Source organism: Cucumis sativus, chromosome 4, assembly GCF_000004075.3.
Source record: "Cucumis sativus cultivar 9930 chromosome 4, Cucumber_9930_V3, whole genome shotgun sequence".
Taxonomy (NCBI): Eukaryota; Viridiplantae; Streptophyta; class Magnoliopsida; order Cucurbitales; family Cucurbitaceae; genus Cucumis; species Cucumis sativus.
In genome coordinates, this window is record NC_026658.2 from 16,973,195 (window position 1) to 16,991,806 (window position 18,612).

The 18,612-nt window shown below is 32.5% G+C and overlaps 1 protein-coding gene across 1 annotated transcript; it reads right to left on the reverse strand.

Moving 5' to 3' along the window:
- Positions 1 to 126: 126 nt before the first annotated feature.
- Positions 127 to 4,680, reverse strand: LOC101205676 (ubiquitin-conjugating enzyme E2 22). The gene is made up of 7 exons (XM_004142606.3): positions 4,528 to 4,680; positions 2,826 to 2,957; positions 2,160 to 2,304; positions 1,993 to 2,070; positions 1,707 to 1,819; positions 1,448 to 1,551; positions 127 to 744 (listed from the first exon to the last, which is right to left on the reverse strand). Exons 2-7 carry the CDS (start codon positions 2,826 to 2,828, stop codon positions 378 to 380), a joined length of 810 nt encoding a protein of 269 aa, XP_004142654.1. The 5' UTR covers positions 2,829 to 2,957; positions 4,528 to 4,680; the 3' UTR covers positions 127 to 377.
- Positions 4,681 to 18,612: the final 13,932 nt, after the last annotated feature.

Below are 18,612 nucleotides of genomic sequence, written 5' to 3' on the forward strand. Positions count from 1 at the left end.
TCAATAATACATTTCAATTCCAAAGCCTAAGAAAACAATTAAACAAATTGTTATTAAGACCATGATCAAATTGTATTTTCAAGACCATAGTAATTTAAGGAAAACCTAAGCGAAATTTATGCAACATTTTTAAAAACTGGAAAAGGAAATGTTGAAGAAAGAAGTCGACTCCATGAGTGATTCAGCTGATGAAAGTGTGTTCCTTACACGTTGGTTGCACAGCATAACACTTCTGTTTTAACTCTCCATTCTAAATTCTTAATTTTTTTTTTCTTCTAAGCTCCCTTCTTTTTATCGAACAAGAGAGCTAACCTTAATAAAGCCCTGCGCCATTAATTGACCATCCATTTTTTAATTCAATTCAAAATAACAAAACATCACAATCTCTTCAAGCTTTTCTTTCTTGCATCTATCTTCTTCTTCCCAACCTGCTGCATTTTTAAGTGTCCACTTTCCTTCTTCACCATTGCTGCTGGTGCTTCACCCACACCGGAGCCTCCGACTCCAGATTCCGAGGCTAGTGCTGTAACAACATTTGGCTGCTGCTGCTCCTGCCCACTTCTCACTACGGTAATAGAATTGGCAGTTGGACATACCAAAGGCAATGCCGTGGCAGATGCATTTTTCAGATCTGTACTAAGTGCTGATGCATTCGTTGGGTCGACATTGAGGGCGGTTGTTGACTCAGAGATGGCTCCAGTCTTGAATTTTGGCTTTGGTTTTGCATGGATTCCTGTATAGAGCCTGGGAAAGCAAAACGAAAGTTGGCTGCTTGTTATTTTGATCATACCATCGTTTTTATCTTTTAAAGGATGACGTTACAATTTACTAGAAAATTAAATGTTTAATAACAAATATAGAACAAAGGAGTGGATGTGACAAAGCAGACAGATTTGGTTCAATAGTTATTTCAATTTTGGTTTTTGAAAATAAATTAACCTTAGCGTTCAAATTAAAGACCATACTGAGAATAAGAAAATTGGGTGGAAACCAACATAAATTTCAAAAATAGAGTCAAACAATAAAATCACTGCCAACAGAAGCCTCCTCTTCTTAAGTGCTCTTGCACGGTTTCCAGGGATTCTAAAATTTTTCACATAATGCTTTAGACGTCGAATATTTTGAAAGGACTTTTAGCCGTTTCAATAGTCGAGCAAGTTCAATCTCAGTTTGAATAGTTACTATTGGGTCCAACATCACATGGGTGTTGAAAAATAAAGTAAGCTTCGCGTTCAAATTAAAAACCATACTAAGAATAACAAAATTGGGTGGAAACCAACATAAATTTCAAAAATAGAGTCGAACAATAAAATCGTTTCCAAAACATCAAATGAGTGCACCAGTAAAATCAACTGAATTCTATCTAAATAAACAATAATAACCATTCCAGCGTTTCCTATCACCTTATATTGATAAAACAGATAATTTGGAGAGGGGCCTGACTAACCTGGCATGTCTGGCATACTCATCATAATTTTCAAGCAGCATCTTGCCAGCTTGTTCATTCAAAGCTGATTCTGGAAATGGTTCAATCAGTAGACACCTAACAACCTGTTCAACATAACACCTATTTAGATTCTGAAACGAACAAAACATATTAAACTGAATTCAATGTACTAAAGCATTTGTAAAAACAGTTCTCTTCAGTCAATGAGGATATCAGGCAAGAAACATGATAGTGGCCACAAATTTGAAAAAGTAATTACAGTTAAAACATGTCGCAGTCCGAGGCTTGGATTCCAATCCTTCTTTAAAGTGTTGACACAAATCTCGCCATTGGTTGCAATGTTCGGATGAAAGATCTTTGTAAGGAAGTAACCTATAAAGAAATTAATAAAAGATGAGGTAATAGGATCTAGGAGAAGTATAAATTCAATTTATCGTCTAATCATACAGATTAGATCCTCAGATAAATATGGTCCACAAATTGAATTCAGCTATAGGCTAAAGCTGTTAATTCACAAATTATACCAAATCATTATCAGAGCAAACCTTTGGGAGGAGAACATGGGAAATCACGGGACAATATCAACTTCATGCGGAAGAGACCATTTTCGTAGGGAGTCCCCACTGCAAGTGAAACAATCACAATGCAGTAAGAAAAGTGAGCTCCATGTCAACAAGATGAACTTCATTTAAAAAAGGGATAAATGACATACCTGGGCCTTCAATATCAGCAAATATTGTTGAGAAGTCATCATCGTTAACAACTACTTTTATGCCTTCAGGGGGGGATTCATCAAGGCTCTTCAACTCCTTTGCAAGTTGCTTAATAACATTTGGTGGAAGATTTTCATTAGTGGCCTGAATCAAATTGAAAGGTATGCACCATTAATGGGGTACAGCAGTAGACAGAATGAGAAACTGTTTTTCATCCGAGCATCAAAGCATCATTAGCTGTTTGTATCTTAATTAAACATATTCTACATCAAAACCATTCATAAAATCGAGTAAGCAAACCAGGAGATAAAGGTGTGAAAATATATTCTTCCTAACTGTTTCTTTTACACCCAGTCACTCCTGAAGCCGAAGTTAAAGGGAACGTAATGCATTCAAAAAGTTATATACAGAGTTCTAAATCTTTTGGAGTGGAGGCATGGTCTGTCAACTACAAGCCTGAGTCCTTCGCCCTCTCTCCTGTATCGTCTTTATTCTCTCCCTCGCCAACAGACTTCCATGCTCAGGAAATCTAACTAAAAATTGTTCACAAGTACACCTTCAAACTGATAGCATAACCACATCCCTCTGTACACAAGTATACCTCTCCAGTCTCCAGGGTGGGTCATTAAAGTATATGATGTGATGTGCAATAGGCCAAGAATTACCATATCCAGTGGGGGAAAACAGAGCACTTCTACACAACTGCAAAATTGAATAACTTTTTTCAACAATCAACAGAAACTGGACTGAAAAACTTCCACTTGGTGAGTGTAAGCAATCCAGAGGCAAAGAAGAACCTGCACATTGAATTGGAAGTTTAACATACAAATTGAAAAATGAAGTCAGACTTTAGTATATTATTGATGTAAGTTGAGATACATTCAGAACATAAGAATAGGGCATCTGTACTCAATTCATGTTGCTTTGCAAAGGAACAACAAATATCTCTAGGGTCATGAAACATCAAAACCTTTAATAAAACTTAAAGGTGCAGTACTAAATAGGTGCCAGAGTAAAATCTTTAGAATGCTCATTGCAGCCTTAGTCAAGCTTCTGCCCAATTTCAAGAGAAATGTACATGACTTGTGACCTAAATCTTCCCCAGGACACCTATGCTTTTGGGATGCAGCAAATCAAGGACATTGAAGAATTGACACAATTGATTGAACAAATTCAGAAGGGATCCACCCAGCAACATGACAAGAGTAATATGCATGTAGGTTGTCCAAATTTAAGATCCTATACCACCTTTGTACAAAGGTATTCTAACACATCCCAAGCAGAAACATAAAACAACAATAGTTAGTAACTTGGTACTGGTACATTTGCCACACATACCAAACAGCATATGTTGCCACTCATTGCATAACTGCAGGTTTAGGTTGCAACAATTTCAGTAGACGAGAGGAGAGGTCACAACTAAGATGGGCATTCAGTTAAGGATTCAATCCTAGACATTACCATTTTCTGATGGACCCACAGACATTGACCAGCATAGATGCCAGACACTATACCAAATAACTGTTGATTTCAACATCAGAACTCTTAAATAAAAAAGTCAAATTATTAACAGCTTCCACATTCCCAGGTCTTTAAGCTTCTATGGTCTAGATGTTAAGCATAATCCTACAAAGGTCACGTCACCAAGATGAAGAACAAAAAGGAAAAGCGTTACTCATACTAAAAAATAAACACAGGCAACAAACCTTGAAATCAATAGCAAGCAATCACCACTGATTTGAGCATACTTTTCAAAGCATTCAAAGTTAACAAGACACGAAGCAAGAATATACGAATAGAGCTCCAAAATCAAACATCAGAAACAAAAAGCATTTAATTTCAGAAAACACTTCGGGTTACTAAAACCCCAAAAGTGAAGTTTCACAGGGAAACTAAAGCATTGTTAGAACTCTTTATTCCCGTAAAGCAGTGTCTCGGAGCCGCAATTCATGGAAGCGATACACGAATCAGATGCCGCGGCTTTTAATTAATAAAAATACTGAAAAAGAAGTGCAGTGATTGCTAAGACTAACTCCAAATTCGCAAACTTCAAAATCGGAAGAACAAACCCTGATAGAAACAAATGTTCCAATCGAGGGTAAGAACAATCAAGAAAAACCCTAATTCTCCAAAATCCCTCATCCCCATTTACACATTCAAAATAAAGTAACAAGAACAAGAAGCCCCATTTATCCTAATCGGAAAGGAATCAAGCAATTAGTAAGTAAAGAGATGGAAAAGAAGATTATCGAAATGAGATTGTGAGCAGAAACATGATTAGAGTGAGAAAAACAAAAGTCAGAAACGAATCAAAAGGGGTTGGCGTTAAAGTGAGAAAAATGAAAACCCAGATGAGGAAAAGACTACCTTTGAAAACTCTCCGTGGCTCTGATTATTCTCAGGAACCAAACTAAGAAAGAAGAAGAATGGGAGGAAACAGAGACGATGAGAGTATTGAGAGAAAAGAAAAAAGCTTCTCTTTTCCTTGAAATGATTGATTGAGGATTTAGAGGGGAGCGTTTGAATATTTATTTATGGATTATAAATTTTTATTATAAAAAAATTGATGTAATAAATTAAAATATATATTAGTGGAAATAAACAATGTTTTCTTTTTTCCAACATGTTAGCTGTCCTCAATTTGTATTATCAATTCAAGATTTTTAATTTCATTTTCTTACTCTATAAATATTGTCACAAAAAAAATTTCTTCACAATCTCAGTATCAACTCAAATCAATCTTTGATAGTGTTATTAAATTGGTTCAAAAAGGGCAGTTGGAGATACAATTCAATCATATACATTTTATTTTCTATATTTTGTAAGTGTTTTTCAAATTTAAAACACAAGTGATGTTTATTATAAGTTTAAACTTAACATTCAAAAATTTTGAAAAAAATTTAGATTTGCAAAGAATAGAAAATAAAAAGATATATATCTATATATTTTATGGACCACTCTATTAAATTTAATTCCCTATTGCTTTATTATTATTATTATTTGCCTACTCTTTTATTTTGGGTTCATTTACTGTTATTCAATTAACTTCTCTCAAATCATCATTCATTCATTAGTCTAATAAACCATCCATTTCCACATCACCAAATCACTCATTTTAACAAACAGAAAAACGTATTGAAAGAACCTTTTGTAAAAGTTGTGAAGTGTGGTTGGATAATGATTTAGTTTTTGTTATGACTAAATGTTCATTAATTTTAAAATAATTTAAAATATATTTTTAATAGTTTTATCATTTACAATCATTTTTCTTTAAAAAAAACAAAAAAACTAATAACTCAACTATTTTTATTTTAAAAAGATGAAAATCATCCTTAAAATTGTGAAGAAATCAATGGTTTAACTATTTTACCAAAAAAAAAATGAAAAATGCAAATCATTCTAATTTTCAAAAACTACAAACAAAAATGAAATAATTGAACCGTTTGTGTTCCAAGGTCAAATTATTGTACTTACAACCAACCTGTTTTAATTAAGTCTTTAAAGTCTCTCTTATTTATTTTCTTTCTAATTTTCATGGATTGCTATTTCCCCTCACTAAATTTTACTTTGTAAAAAATAATAATAATATCACAATATAGCAATAAGTTCTATTGTGCATGTGAATTTTATTTTGGCCCCCTCTAAATTCAAATCCACAGTCATCCGCCCAACAAAATTTTAAAAAGAAATACAATAATAAATAATTCCCCAAACCATCCTCAACTATCACATTTGTTATCATCACACATTTCAACTTTTTTTATTATTATTATTATTATTTGAAAATTTCCATATCCAAATTAGTTTAGCTATATTGTAAAAATTGAATTTTATTTTTTTTTATTATTTTCATAAATAATAAAACAAGTATGATATAAACTTAATTATTATAATTATTATTTATGATTGCTTATAATTACATATCAAACTTATAACTTTTATCAATCTACCAATGCAATTGGTTAAAACTTTATATTTACCTTTGTTTATTAGCATATATATATATATATATATTCTGATTTTCTTAAAAAATAACATCCAATAGAATTTAAATTTTATAAAGAAAATTAACAAAAGTCACGATAAAATTGAAATGATTTAAAATATTAGCATATATAGCAACATTTTACAAAAAATTAAAAATATAGTAAAACTTGTCAAAGTGTATCAAAAATATCAATTGGCAAACTTACATTTGCCTATCTTCTCATCCCTTCCAAAACTTAGGTGTTCTTAAGGTCAAAACTCATGAGTTTATAAAAGAGACTTTCAACCTTGCTATGAATATTTTGAATAAAATAATAATAAATATTTGCTAATTCAATTTTTATTTTTTGGTTATAAAGTTTAAAAGGAAATTAAATTGATAAAAAAAAATTGAAGTAAAATGGAAGAGCAAAATTGAAAATAAGAAATAAAGATATATAAAGTTTTCATGTAGATTACATAATAAAAATATTAACACGTCATAAATTTACTAGTTTGACATCACCATTGAGAAGCATGAAATCAATTATTAAAGCATTGATGTTATAATATCAATATAATTTATTTTATTACAGATATATTGATATCAATATTAACATATGGTTGAATGGGACAATTAACAAATGAATGGGGCTAATCCATAAAACTAAAAGTTTAGGGATGTAATTGTAAATAAATCAAGGTGTGATTGATCAAAATTTTATTTACAAAACTAGTATATCTTTAGTTTTATATTTTAAAAGTAGCACAGTTTTAGAAAGCTCGTAATTTTGTTTTTCTCGGGATCAATCTTAGTTGAGATCAATCCCAAGATTATTCCAAAATTTAAAGAACTCTTGGAAGGATTTATCTCGGTCTCTCTTGGTCGAGTGATGGAGGAACTTCCATATTGGTCATTTTCTTTAATTTATGGCTAAGATATTTTCTTAAAAAACAACTAAAAGGTGTCTAGGTCTTAGTTTTTAGTTTCCATTTTAGCTTATGTTTTTAAACCCGGAGACATCCCGAGGCAACCTTAGACTGAAATCATATTATACAATGCTGATGTTGTTTAGCTCGGGGCCATCTCGGGACAACTTTGGACTGGGATCAATGACATAATTGCTTATGTTTTTAAACATGTGGACATCTCAAGATAAACTTAGTCCAAGATCATACGACTAGCTTATGTTTTTTAGCCTGAGGCCATCTCGGGACAACCAGAGCCCGATATCATATTATATAATGCTTATATTTTTTAGCTCGGGGCCATCTCGAAGCAACTTTGGCTCGGGATAATTGGCATAATTGCTTAAAATTTTCAATTTGGTGCATCTCAAGGCCACGATGGCCCAGAAACAGTTAACCTAAATGCTTTGAGAAGAGTATGATTTAAAGTATCACCCTGTTGGGATTTATGTGTTCTAAATTATCATAATTTATTAGTTGATTAGTTTAATTTTTATTTATGCAATATTAATTTGTGTATAATTGGAAAAATCCAAGGTTATTTTATGATCTCAGATCAAATAAGATTTTAGAACACATAAATCCCAACAAGGACTCTCATGGAAAATTTGGTCCGAGAAGAGCTAACCCCAATTTCAAATTTTTAATGAAAAACACACTCTCTCGATTATGCACTCGGCCAAGAGAGACAGAGAAATTTCATTCAAAGAGTTTTTTAAATTTAGAAAGAATTTTGATTTACCCCAAGAAAAATAAATTTACGAGTTTTCTAAAAAAAATGTGCTAGTAATAAAAGCTAATGTGTGTAACTATAACAAACTCATTCAAGAGTGGTGGTTTGTATAATTTTATTTAAAAATAATACTTAAATATCATTTTTCATCTACTTTGAGACCATTTATATGTTTTATAAATTTTTAAAAGAATAAAAAATATTGAAAAACTATTTACACTCCATAAAACAAAATTACTAAATTAACAAAATTTATTAGACGTGATATTTTTATAATATTTTATCAAATATTCTATTTTTTACAATTTCCCTTGTTATATACATATAAAGAATAAGTCTCTATTGCTTTGATTAGTTTATTTATTTACTGTTTTCAAATCTATCAATGATAAATAACAACGTAACATCGAAATTTCATGTACAATTTATTGTTTGTTAGTAGCTAACTAATGGAATTTGAAATCTTTTTCTTATATATATTTAAAAAAATTATTATTCTTAGGAAGAAACGGACTTGAAATAATTCATTTTAAGTATACAAAATAAAATTAGATGAGTTATGCAATACATAATAAAACAATATTTTAATCTAGTAACAATAGCACTAAAATATAGAAGGGTTATACAAAAATTTAATGCTAAAATATTTAAGTTTTCTGTTTATTTAGTCCCTAAACTTTAAAACAATATTTAATAGGTGGTTAAAACTTTATAAATTTAGGGCTAATTTATAAATGGGCAAATGTAACCTAAACTTAAGTCAATTTTGTTAAAGGAATGAATAAAAATTTGACCTTTCATAATAATTTTACGAATTAAAAAAAAAAGGTAAAACAGTGAAGTTGATGTAATAAATTAAAAATAAAAAATTGGATTTGAAAATGCACAAAAGAAAGAGATGTATAAATAAATTTGAATAAAAAAACAATTTGGATTTGAAAAAGAAAAAAGGAAAAGAGAAAAAGAAAGTAAGGGTCAAAGTTTTGGCGACAAGTGGTGGGGACGTTGAGATGGAATCAGAATGTTGAATAAAACTAGCCGTTGCTCTGACTCAACTTTTTCATCGCTTCAACGTTTCCTCTCACCTCTTCCTTCTCGTCTTCCTATATCTTCTTACAACCCCAAACAAATATAATTTCTTTTCAATTTTATATGGATTTAACTTCTTACTCTTTTAAAAATAATGAAATTCACATCATCAAATTTTCTTTTTAAAAAACTTAGTTCTAAATTGTAAAAATTCTAAAAATAATTTTATAATTTATTGTTGATAGATGTTAATTGATAAGTATTAATCAACATCTATCAGTATCTATGGGTGATAGATGATAGTAATCTATCAATATATTTCAACATTTATGAGTAATATTTTATTAAATTTACAAATATTTTAATTTATTTTGCTATATTTGAAAAAAAAAATCTTTTTCAAACATAATTTTAAGATCCATAATGTAAACCTTAATCTTGCTATCTCTTATTAAAGTATTGTTGTTGAAGTTTGTTTAGTATTGTTGTTATATCACTTATTAGTAGAATTAGTTAAGTATCGAAGAAGATAAAGAGATTTTGTTGATGGCTTATAGGTGTAGGAAGTAGTCTAAGTGTGGATGAAATATAATATTAGCATGGGGTGATAAAGTATATCAATACCCGTTATTACAGCTTTTTTTATTAGAATAATAAGGTCAAAACGCATAAGAAGATGATCAGAACGCATAACTTGTGTTGTAAATGCATAAGTATTTGAAAATACACTTTTACATAAATATCATGCCTATTTTATGTGATTTTAATGTCTAAACGCAGGATAATGAACGAAGAAGGAAATTAGTGAACCGCAGGAAACATCTCGCGCAAGAACTACGTGATAGGAAACTCATTTGGTGACTAACATTTCCAGGTGAGGAACAACGCTATCAGGCAAGGAAGGGTCACTGGATGACAAAGAGTGGTAGTTGGAGCTTATGTGACGTGTAACACACACTTTTCGGTGGATGGCGTTGACAAGTTCAAAAGAACAGAAGTTTCCATCTCAAATGTTGCCTATATAAAGTCATCTCCTTCAAACTAGAAAATGAGGTCTGAATGGACCATAAGAGGCCTAAATAGGCCAGTTAGAGAGCTGAGAGCTCAAGCAAGAGAAGAATCGTTCCTCCGTTCTCCCCTAACTTGTAATATGTTTCCATTCTCTATTCTCCTCATTCTTACATTTCATTGTAATATATGTTGTTCATATTGTACAGTGACCACCAAAGGCCTTTATTCTTTATACATATATTATGTATTTTCATTCTCTTCAATCCAGCATTTCTTGACTTCTCACATGTCAATGTGTTATCAGTAGTTAAAGTTGTGATAGGTTCTTGATAAAATGTCTAGCTTATAAAACCTTGTCGCATTAGTTGAGCTATATTCATCATTTGGCGGCCAGTGTCAATCACCAGCTACCCGAGAGGGTAAGTAGCAAAGATAGAGCTAATGCGCGTAAGGAGTTTGTCAACAAACTTCACCTTGACAAGGTAACTTCCAACATCTGTATCTCAAAAGGTGAACAAATCGTACATTAGGCGTCAAGAGGTTGTTGTCCTTAAACGAGAAGTCCTATAAGTATTATAAGTCAAGTCATCTAGATATAGTTCAAATATTAATTCAATGTGAATTGGACTCATATTAAAATTTAATATTGGTTGTGAGAGAAATTTATATTTGAATATGATTCAAATTTAATTTAAGTTAAATATAAGATATTTAATTTAGCTATTAATTAATTAATAGTTTAATTTGATTTAATTTAATTAAATTAATTTAAAACTATAAGATATTGGAGAGATATTAATTTAAATATGATTTAAATGAAATATTAATTAAATATGATTTAATTAATTAATTAGTTAATTTGAAGTTCTATTAATTTAATATTTTTTAAATTAATAGAATATCATAATTCTCTCGTATTCACTCAAGGAAAGGGAGCTATAAATATTAAAAAAAAACAAATTTTCTTAATTAAGCCAATGCATTTGCTCTCTGCAAAAATAGTTTCTCTCTAAACTTTTTCTCATCCTAATTGATTCTCACAAACCAATATGATCCTAGATGATAGAAAGGTCTTTGACGGGTGGTATCTCAATTTGGAGTTTTTGTTTCTTTCTCTAATCTATAATTAGAAAACATGCTTAGCCTTTAAGTTATAATAAGAAAATTAGTTTCTATATTATTTTGATTGATATTTTCGGATTCTCAAATTAATTTGAGGAATGATTATGTAAAATCTTTTGTTGCCTAAGGCTTTTATCCCTTCATTCCCAATCCTGTCTGGTTTTTTCAGTCAATTTTTCCCTCAATGTAAACCACCATTCTTTCGCATCGTCAATAAGCATAGACTCAATTAATGTCACTTTTATATCACCATCACAACTAATTATTTCAAAGCACTCTCGCACCTATGCATCCATTCCTCAGTTTCAGTCAGATATATTTCAAAGTTCTAGTTGTCCTCTTACATTTTTGTTTTCCATAGATCTGTGAGTTATAAGCATTTTTCTTTTCTTAGCTTGAAATAATAACAGAGAAATACTTACATAGATTTTGGGCAAGATTGTGTCTCGGGTTGCTGCTTACATACTTTGCCAGCCAATCTACATTTATGCATTTTTTAAATTTTGTTTAAAATCTATTTTTCTATTCTCAAGAAAATAACTATTGCTCGGGTACCAAGTGGTATTAGACTCTTTAAACAAACTTCGACTTTTACTACTCCGTTCCCTAGGAACTTTATTGCTTTGATACCAAACTATCACACCTTGACCTAATCACCTGCTAGCTAGGCCTGAGATACGACGTGATGTTAACTGAAGCCATTCGCCTTCAGAACAACTTAAACTGACCCATGACTTGAAGGCTTGAAACATTTAAACAACGAAAGACTTTTAAACATTAAAAGATAAAAATATTTTTCAGCAGAAATCTTAAAACTTTGAAATACTTTGAAAACATAAAGCAACCTGTTTGAAATGCCTTTTTATGAAAATAAAACATGGAAAATAATCTTTGTTAAACATAGTGAAATAGTAATACTTTTAGCAAAACAATTCCTTCCAGGATTGAAACTAAATTGTCCTGGCAACAATATGTTTAGCATGAAGAGTTTCACAATCTATACATGGGAAGAGGGAAAACATTTTGAAAGAGTAAGTCGAAAGACTTAGTGAGCAACGATTTTAGGAAATAGGTTTTCATAAACAGGTTTATATAAAACAAATGCTTGAATAACATTTATTAGTAAACAATCATTTCACAACATGATACTTGAAATATTGAAGATTTTTATTTTTGAAGACAGTCTTCCATAGCCATGAATAGTATTTACCTCTTCGTCCGAAGATGGAAAAGTCATTGGGAAGTTGTCCCCTCCTTTAAGGCATAAAAATATACCCTTTCAAATGGCCCATAAACTATAGGCTCGTCAATCCTACCATCAATATGGAGTTAACCGCATGTATACAATAGGTCTCATGAAATTTTTGGGTATGGAGAAAACATTTAAAATGTAGAAATATTTTCTTTGGCCTTGATCATGAAATATTTCTAACCTAGATAACTTGAATATCAGTTCATAAAACATTTATCATAAATTACAACTTGAACAGTAATAGAAAACATGTTCACATTTCATAAGCTATTGCTCGTGTAACTTGAAATCATGTTTAATAAATACTTTTAGAAATCAATGTGTTACACACAACACTTGAATAAAGCCTTGGTCGTGAGATTCCTCTTAAGTTTCCTTGATCTGAAAAATCCATAATTAACCCTTAATTATTCACTTGAACATGAAGATATAAAAAGCTTCCCTTAAATTTTCCAAAAAATATCACAACAACCCAAAACAACTTAAAAATAGCCCAACGGTGCCCATAGACATGGTCGATGGGGTTGGCCACACATGCATGGGCTGGGGCCTTATCGCGTGCTAACCTTACTAAGGTGGGTCATACGCCACGTGCTAACCTCCTAATGAGGGTTTTGGCACGTGTCCTTGCTGCCTACCATGCATGTCCATCGTGTGCCTTGTAAGTGTTATGCTCCCTGCACACCTTGCGCGCTAACCTCTTAACGCAAGGTGTGTGCAGCCTGAGCGCATCCCTTACTGCTCAGTTGTGTCATGGCCTTGTCACAAACCTTAAAATAATACAAAATAACCTCTATGACCATAACGCCACCATCTCTCCAACGTGCTTGATACCGACCTACTGTCCAGAACTTCATTTTTCATCCAGAATACATGACTCAACTTTGAAAAATCATACCTCAAAATCCATAACTCGACCAAACTTCCTTCTACAGAGTTTCCCTAAAATGTCTTACCTTTCTTACCTAAAAACTTCAGAGCTAAAATCCAAAAGACGAGTACGGTAGCCTACTTGGAATGCACTTCGCTCATATTTTCTTTCAGAATGACCTTCTCACCTGATCTTGATCCAAACGCAAACCTTCCCGCATCCAACTTTAACTATAGTCCTTCTCCACAAACTAGACCCAATTTCTGATATTTTAAGACTAATTTGAGTAAATTTGTTCTAGTTAGTTATTAGAAATTCTTTATTGAAATTGCCTATTTATAGAAATCCTTGCATGAGAATATGTTGACACTTCATTGATTAGAATCATCTATTAAGTGTCTAATTGTTAGGTTTTATGTCCTAAAACTCGTAGATAGTAAATATAATCCATTGTTAGTACTAATAAAATTATATTATTATTATTTCAATAAGTGTTATTGATTATATTATTAGTTTTGTCTTAATAAGCTAAATCCAATAAACTAACAATACTACAAAACAGGCTTTACTTCACTACAAGAATTTTTGTCTCTGGCGACAATTTTTTCTGGCAACGTAAAAAAAATTGTGGGTAAAGATATGATATGCCTACATAAATTTCATTACGTGGGCATATCTTCGTTTTTGCCGACGAAAATATAGACGTGGGCAAAAACTAATGTATTGCGTGGGCATATCATCGTTTTTTCCTACACAAATATATATGTGGGCAAAAAGTTGTGTGGTTGTAAGAATAATTTTTAAGTTGAAGTTCTACCGACGTTTATTTTAGTTTATGGTCACGTATTGTATGTGGGAAGATATTTTAAATATTTGGCGACGTAATTTACGTGGCAAAAAACAAGAAATTGAGTTTGCTCTTGATTTTTGTTGCTATGGAATTAGAAAATACTTCGAACGCGTAATTCAAGTGTTTTGATCTTTCTTTTTAAGCTAATCTCTTATTTTAACATGAGAATGATATCCCAAGAAACCATAGAATGAAATGTTGTTATGCAAATAGTTGGTCGTGAGGTACTTGAAATAATGCTTTTGTGTACATGCCTTATAATTGAAATTTTAAACTTGGTTTCTTGTAAATGCTATGTTGCCTAATTTAGACATGTAAACATTTGAAGTTATCTACCTAACATAGGTCGTGCATGTTGTTTAATTTGAACCTTCACATTAAAATGGAACTTATTCATTTTAATGTACCTTTTTTAGGTTTACGTAGTTTGAAAGAGCGAAGAATGAAGACTTTCTAACTGAGTTAACCATTTTTTGTGTATGTAATATTCTCTTTGTTCATTTTGTTATGTCAAAATGAAATTTAATATGACTCATGAACCTTGGCACACTAGAGAATGATTTTTGTCATATTCTGACTATGTTTTGAATTATGCATTGTCATATTTTGACAAAATTAATATTAATGGTTGTAAATAATTTCATTTTTAAATTTTTGTTTGTAGTGTTTAATATATTTTGTTATAGGCAAGAAATTCATTATATATTTGAAATTTTATTTAGAAGCATACAATATTAATAATAAATGTAAAAAAAATTAAAATAGTTTTTGTCACGTTTTTTATGTGGCTAGAAATATGTTGGCAATTAGAAAGCTCTGGTGACGTTCGGTGCATGGGCAAAAAAGAAATAAATATTATTAAAAGCAAATGTAGTGTGGGGAGAAATTTTATTTTTGCCGACAAAAACCTTTTAGTTGGCAGACACTACAAGAAAATTGAGCTTTCGCAACGCCAGGAATGACGTCACTGAAAGAAATGTCGGCGTTGCTGGACTTTCCGCGACGTCTGTGTTAGTATGTTTCCAATACAACTTTTCGTGACATCTGGAAAACGAACGTCGCGAAAGATGTACTCATTAATATATTGTTTCGCTTTACCACGACATCTGTCTCGAACATGTCGCGGAAAGCCGAACGATTCATTTTGGTCAAGATTTTTCGCGAAGCAAGTCACTTCCACGTCGCGGTACATCAAACCATAATGTGGTATGATAACCTTTCGGCGACGCCTTCTACAAGACGTCGCGGAAAGAGAAATGATCATTTAAAATTATCAAGCTTTCTGCGACGTCTGTCCTTGTAAGTTGCCGAAAGTCGAAACTTCAACGTAACGATTCCTCTTTTCACGAGGCACTGCTAACTAACGTCACAGAACAGCCAACGATTCATTTCGCTGCTTGACCTTTCGCGATGCAGTGTCCTCCGACGTCGTCGTAGGACGAAACGTCATCGAAATGTTTCGACGTTCCGCGACGCACTGCTGACGCATGTCGCAAAAAATCAAACGTATTAATGTTATAATAAATTTGTTTTCCACTTTCGACAACGCGGTTGTCCTTGAACGTCGTTGAAAGGTAACAAAGAAACATAATGTTTCACGTTTTCGCGACGCGTGTCAGTGACAGGTCGCGAAAATTGAAACCAAATTTATTACGTTTACACTTTTTGCGACGTTGTTGTGCTTGAATGTTGCGGAAAGGTAACAGTTTCGCGACGTGCCTCTAACACACATCGTGGAAAGTGGAAACGTAATAAATTTTGTTTTCTACTTTCTGTGACGTGGTTGTCCTTGAACATTCCGGAAAGGGAATATTTTTGTGATGTGCCTCTGACACACGTTGCAGAAAGTGGAAACATAATAAATTGCATTTTCCACTTTCGCGACGTCAACCAGTTCCGCGTCATGGAAATGTACTTTCTGTGACGTTTTTGAAAACGTCGCGGAAAGTCCAGGCTATTTCAACCCAGGTTTCATTCCGAAGAGAATGTAAGTGAGAAAGAAAGGGAGAAATCGATAGAGAAAGTGAGATTCGTTGTCGTTGCCGCCATTGTCGCCGTTGTTGTTGCCGTTCGCCGTTGTTGCACCGCCACTGTCGCCGTCGTCCTTGCCGACTGCCATCTTGAGGTCATTTTTTTGTATCTCTTTTCGTTTATGTTTAGGGTTTATGTATATGTTTTTTGTTTATGTGTTGGTATATAATTTTATGTGTGTATGCGTTATGTGTATATTTAATTTGTATGTATATTTGTTGTTTATGTGTTATGTGTGTATGTGTATATTTAATTTGTATGTATATATAAAATTTGTATGTATAATTTTATGTGTGTGTATGTGTTATGTGTATATTTAATGTGTATGTATAATTGGAAAAGTCGATGCAAGGTTCAGGCTTCTAAGTGTGAAAGGAATGAGCTAGTGGTATAGAGGTTAGGTGGGCAGCCAAATGACTTAGATAATCTCTAAATGACATGTTCTAGGTGGCTAAGTGTTGTCAGGAAAAACCTCTAAGCTAGGCGAGAAAAGCACAAGAGGATAGGCATTTAGGCATGTGATAGGCGGCCCACCTTGAAATAACCTTTAAGACAACTCATAGGCATTTAAGACGATGGACTAAAAGGTTAGCAAGCAAGATGGTAAGGTGATATGATATTGAGCAAAGCTACGCATGCAGGAAAGTTTGCGGTCGTGGAGGTTAGTTGGACGTTTTGGACTCCTAGGCGTTTTGCTTGCACGTTGGGTGATTTGTTTGATGTGTGGAGAGGTTAGCATGAGGTGTAAAGTGGCTAAGGAGGTGATGTCAAGTGCTAGCCTTGCAAGCATGAGGTTTAAAGGGATCAAGTAAGTGGTGTCAATACAAAGTCATGCAAGCATGAGGTGAAAAGTGTGAGTATGAGGTGTTAATAAAGTTTCATTCAAGGATCACTATAAATAGGCAACTTCGAACAAGGATTTCTCACAATCCACTCATGAATTTTACCTCAAATTACTTCCAAAGTTCATAAGTTGAGTCTAGTTTGTATATCATTGCTTCTGTTCAATTTGGACGCAAATAGGTATGTGTTTAAGCAAGGAGTAGGCGAGAATGTCATTTTCAAAGGAAAAGTGACCAAGGTGAACATTGATGAGGCTGCAAGACACGTCAGTTGGAATTTGACTATGAGATTTTGAGGTAAGAAATTAATACATTTTTAAGTAACTTTTTATAAGAAAGTTTTTCCAAAAGAGATGAATTTTAAGTTATGATTTTTCAATGGCAGTGTTGAATGTCAAGCATGTCTAGGCGAGATGAGCATGATTTTCATTTTCATAGAGTTTATTTGACTTGTTATGAGGCATACAACACGACCATGGCATAGTCGAGCGGCAAGGGATGCGCTCAGGCTGCGTGCATGACCATGCGCGGTCATGTTAGCGTGCAATGATGGGCACAACACGTGTAAGGCACAAAAATGAATGCATGCTAGGTAGGCGAATAACATGAGTGTGACACCTCATTGCAAGGTTACCAAGCGACGCGCAACACCCGTAATGAGGTTAGCACACGACAAGGCCTGCCCAGAACATGTGCATGAGCCAAGCTTAGCCACCATACCATTAAGCGCCAGAAGGCCATTTGTGGGTTGTTTTGCTATTTTTAAGAATTTAAAGAAAAGTTTTGAATATTTTCTTGATCAATAAAGTATTAATTGAGGTTTTAATGTAAATTTGTCAGGATAAGGAGACTTTGAGGAACTCCTCAACTAAATATCAGTCCAAGCACTGTGAGTAACACATTGATTTAAAACTTATTTATAAAACATGATTTCCATGTTATTATTCAATATATGATTTATGATAACTGTTTACTAATGATATTTTATAGTTGTGCTATGTTTGGCTGATTTGATGACATGTTATGAAAGGAAAGACGTTGTTTCAAGATTTTCAATATGTTTTATCCAAGCCCGAATATTCCATGAGACCTATTGTATACATGTGGTTAACTCCATATTGATGGTAAGGTTGATGAGTCTATAGTTTATGGGCCATCAGGAAGGGTATATTTATTGTGCATGCCTTAAAGGAGGAGGATTTCAGTGAAAGTTGTTTCATATCGACTATTTCGTCTTAGGACGAAGAGGTTTGATATTGTCTGTGGCTATGGATCATGTCTTCCAAATGCTATGCAAAAGTTCAATGTTTCAAGTATTCAGTGTTTCAAGTATCCTATTATGAAATAATTATTTATTAATAAATGTTATTTAAACTGTTTATGAAATTTTTTTTTATAAAACTGTTGCTCACTAAGTTTTTTTACTTACTCTTTCAAAATGTTTTCCCTTTTTTCAGGTACACATTGAGAATCTCTGTAAGCTAAACTTAATTACTATTGCCAGGCCAAATAAGTTTTCAGTCATGAAAGGAAATGATTTATGAAGAGTATCATTATGTTTTATGAAAATTTATACTTCCATTTCTTATACATTTTACTTGGTATGTATAAAAGCCATTTCCAAATGGGTTACACTACGGTTTTAAGTTATTTCTATGTTTAAAGACTTCCATTTGCAAATGTTTTATGTTTTCAAGCTAAGGGTCAGCTGAAGTTGTTTCAAAGGAGGATGATGATTTCAGTTGACATTATGCCACCTTTTGGATCTAGAGTAGA

What these genes read in the sequence shown, in the direction of transcription:
- LOC101205676 (XM_004142606.3), bottom strand. An exon ending in TGCTGATATTGAAGGCCCAG is followed by an intron (nt 2,071 to 2,159) that starts GTATGTCATTTA and finishes TTTCACTTGCAG; the next exon opens with TGGGGACTCCCTACGAAAAT. An exon ending in CCCATGTTCTCCTCCCAAAG is followed by an intron (nt 1,820 to 1,992) that starts GTTTGCTCTGAT and finishes ATTTCTTTATAG; the next exon opens with GTTACTTCCTTACAAAGATC.